Source organism: Lactuca sativa, chromosome 7 (genome assembly GCF_002870075.4).
Source record: "Lactuca sativa cultivar Salinas chromosome 7, Lsat_Salinas_v11, whole genome shotgun sequence".
NCBI classification, from domain to species: Eukaryota; Viridiplantae; Streptophyta; class Magnoliopsida; order Asterales; family Asteraceae; genus Lactuca; species Lactuca sativa.
The window spans coordinates 45,851,294-45,854,303 of NC_056629.2; the positions used below are offsets into that span (position 1 = coordinate 45,851,294).

At 33.3% G+C, this 3,010-nt stretch overlaps 1 protein-coding gene across 1 annotated transcript; it reads left to right on the forward strand.

Annotated features, from left to right (window-relative positions):
* Positions 1-444: 444 nt before the first annotated feature.
* LOC111890919 (60S ribosomal protein L18a-like protein) lies at positions 445-2,038 on the forward strand. The gene is made up of 4 exons (XM_023886995.3): positions 445-877; positions 1,266-1,347; positions 1,434-1,548; positions 1,853-2,038. Exons 1-4 carry the CDS (start codon positions 631-633, stop codon positions 1,904-1,906), a joined length of 498 nt encoding a protein of 165 aa, XP_023742763.1. The 5' UTR covers positions 445-630; the 3' UTR covers positions 1,907-2,038.
* The last annotated feature ends 972 nt before the right edge of the window (positions 2,039-3,010 follow it).

Here is a 3,010-nt window from a genome sequence, read left to right on the forward strand (position 1 = left end):
TTGGATGAAACCAACATAAATAACCCGTAAAGTTGATATCATTAGTTATATCTACATAAAAACATGTATAGTTTGGAGCAATATATTGTATATATCACTCAATTTGCGTCCATTGCCCTCTACTGGAAACATGTATTTTTAAAATTTTCTTTATATGAACTCATTTTTTTAGTACCCAAAAGCTTTATGAGTTTATTCAACGACAATGACAATACGAGTGAACCGGACAAGACAACTATAAACCGCCTCAACTCCGTAATTATAATAAGCACTCAAGAATGTAGTATTTCAAAATAAATGGTCATTTTCAAAATGTAAAAATAACTGATTGTTTTTTTAAATACTTTATTTATAACGATTATTTTAATGAATTTCCTTTTAAAAAAAATGTCAAACTTGCTTACATTGTATTAGTATCTTTCTGATTAAGCTAAAAAATCAAAATTAAACCGGTTCAGAGTTGAAACGCGCATTCTATCCAGCAAAGCAAAACCGCAGAAGCACCGCCCATCTCTCAAAACCAACACAAGGGAAGGAAACCAATCAGGAAGAAACTCCAGCGGCAGAACCCCAAAGAAACTACCGCCGGCGACGACTTTCCTCCCATCTCCGATCATAAAAACGAAAAACATGACCGAAGAAGGGAAGACCAAAGGCATCGCTTTCCCGGGCGACCATCAACCCTCGGCTCCGCCTCAGCCCCACCCGGGTTATTATTACGGTACGTTTCAAGGGGTTGCGAATCACCAACCACCATATCCTCCACCGCCGCCGACTTACCAACCTTCCGTAGGCTTTCCTCAACCCAGTCCTCCGGCCAACATTCACAACCACATCCATCATCCGTACTATCCACATGGCTATCAAACTGTTCCAGGTACGTTTGTATACCTAATTAGCCTGATTATGCGTTTTAAATTATCTCCCACTTGTTTCCTTCTTCACAATTGAACTTTCTCATGATCTTCTCTACAAATTCTCGAATTAACATATATCCGTATACCTAATTAGCCTGAAATCCGAGGCTTGGGAGTGGATCTTGTGTTAGTTTCCTTGTATCCTTTGTTTGTAGTAATTCCCTTTATTCTAATCTTGTTACTATTCATCATCTAGCTATAATTGAAAAAAAAAAAAAAAAAAAACGTATTCTTTAAAGTCTCTGAACAGCTCTGTATGATTAACTCATATTAATGGTGAATCAAGTCTTTGAATACTTTTTTGGGTTTCTTGTTTACTTGAAGCTTATGAATGTTTCACTTCTTCAGGCATTGTGGTTGCTTCCGGGACACCTGTGATAATAGAGCAAGCTGCTCTTCCTTGCTGTGGTTTTGGGATTGGTTGGGTCCTGTAAGTCTACATTCATCTTTGTACTTTTAACTATTATCTTTTTAAGTTTTATAAATTTAAGTTTCATGAGTTGTGTCTGAATGCAGTTTTATTGTTGGTTTCGTGTTTGGGGCTATTCCATGGTACATTGGAGCTTTCATTCTACTCTGTGTAAGGACGGATCGCAGAGAAAAAGCAGGACTTGTTGCGTGCACAATAGCAGTAAGTGTTTGTTTTTTTACACTGGACATGACATCAAAAACTAAAAACTTTGTATGTATATGTCAATGGGATAAAAAAAAAGTTGCAACTTTTTGTTTAGACCAAAAATTTGTTTATACCAAAAAGGTGGGACAGGGGCTTGCTTTTGATCCCTTGTGTAAAAGACATAAATCTCCTCCTTTCTGTTATTTTGAAAATAGCCCTAAAAAGTGTGTTCTCTCTGTTATTTTGAAAATAGCCCTAAAAAGTGTTTCGAGTTCTATCTTAATGGTTAATTGATGTTGGAATTGGTTGTTTTGTGCAGGCAGTTTTGGCTGTGCTTGCTCTGGGTCTTGGTGTGAAGAGGGTGGCATACTGAGTTATCTTCTAGATTTGCATTATATTGTGTTGTATAGTCATCAAGAAATTGTGAAAAAAAACATGGGTTGCTTATTGTAAAGCTACAATATGGTCTTTATTGTTATTAATTTATGTAAACATGTTTTTTTTTTTGCTATGTTGTTGTGGGAACCTTTTTTTGGGCGTCCAAATATGGTGTTTATCCTTTTTATTGTAGCAACTATTGAAATTTCTTGAAAAAGAGGGTAAAAGCAAATGTTTTTGTGTATTTTTAGGTATATAGTTTGTGATATTAATGATTATTAAACATAATTAAACGTAACATCAATTTAGTTGAATAAGACTTAAAGATAACATTGGTGACTTTATTAGCATTTGAAAATAGAGGTTGATGTTATTTTCAAGCCATCTCTGTTTGTCTAAGTACAAATTTAAGCAAAACAGGGTATGTTTGTCTAAGTACAAATTTAAGCAAAACAAGGGTATTTTATTTTATTTTATTTTTTTAGAATTTGGTTATGTTCCATCTTTAATGCTTGAAATTTTCTCACTTTCAAATTATTTTTCATATATGTCAGTCAAACCATTCGCCTTATAAAGTTTATAATAAGAGAATTTTTCAATACACAACAATTTATGTTTGATAGAGTTGTACAATATAACATTTTAAAACACAAAATATTGTGTATGAAGAAAAAATGTTGTATACGAAATCAGCTCCCTTATAATAAGCTTTATTATATGAGAGTCAACTAGATGAATCTTTAAATTATGGTGTATGTCATATATGAGCATTAATGTATTAGTGGTTTACTTGTATTCTGTATTTATTAATATCAATAAGTTATTTTCTATTTATTATACAAATATAACTAATGGTTTGTGGTGTTTTTTACATGGTAGTTTATAATGTAAAATGTTTATGGCTCCGTTTGATAGTTTCTGTCCAGGAAAGTACTGTCTGAGAAAGTGTTGTATGGGAAAGTTTTCTGACCGGAAAAGAAACCATGTTGTTTGATTGTACATCTGATTGAATGTGCTGAATGATGAAAATGACAATATTACCCTGTTGTTCTATATTGTGATGGATAACGTTGCTGAATAATTAAAAAAACATACAAAT

What these genes read in the sequence shown, in the direction of transcription:
- LOC111890919 (XM_023886995.3), top strand. Translation starts at nt 631, where the DNA reads ATGACCGAAGAAGGGAAGACCAAAGGCATCGCTTTCCCGGGCGACCAT. An exon ending in TGGCTATCAAACTGTTCCAG is followed by an intron (nt 878 to 1,265) that starts GTACGTTTGTAT and finishes TCACTTCTTCAG; the next exon opens with GCATTGTGGTTGCTTCCGGG. An exon ending in TTGTTGCGTGCACAATAGCA is followed by an intron (nt 1,549 to 1,852) that starts GTAAGTGTTTGT and finishes TGTTTTGTGCAG; the next exon opens with GCAGTTTTGGCTGTGCTTGC.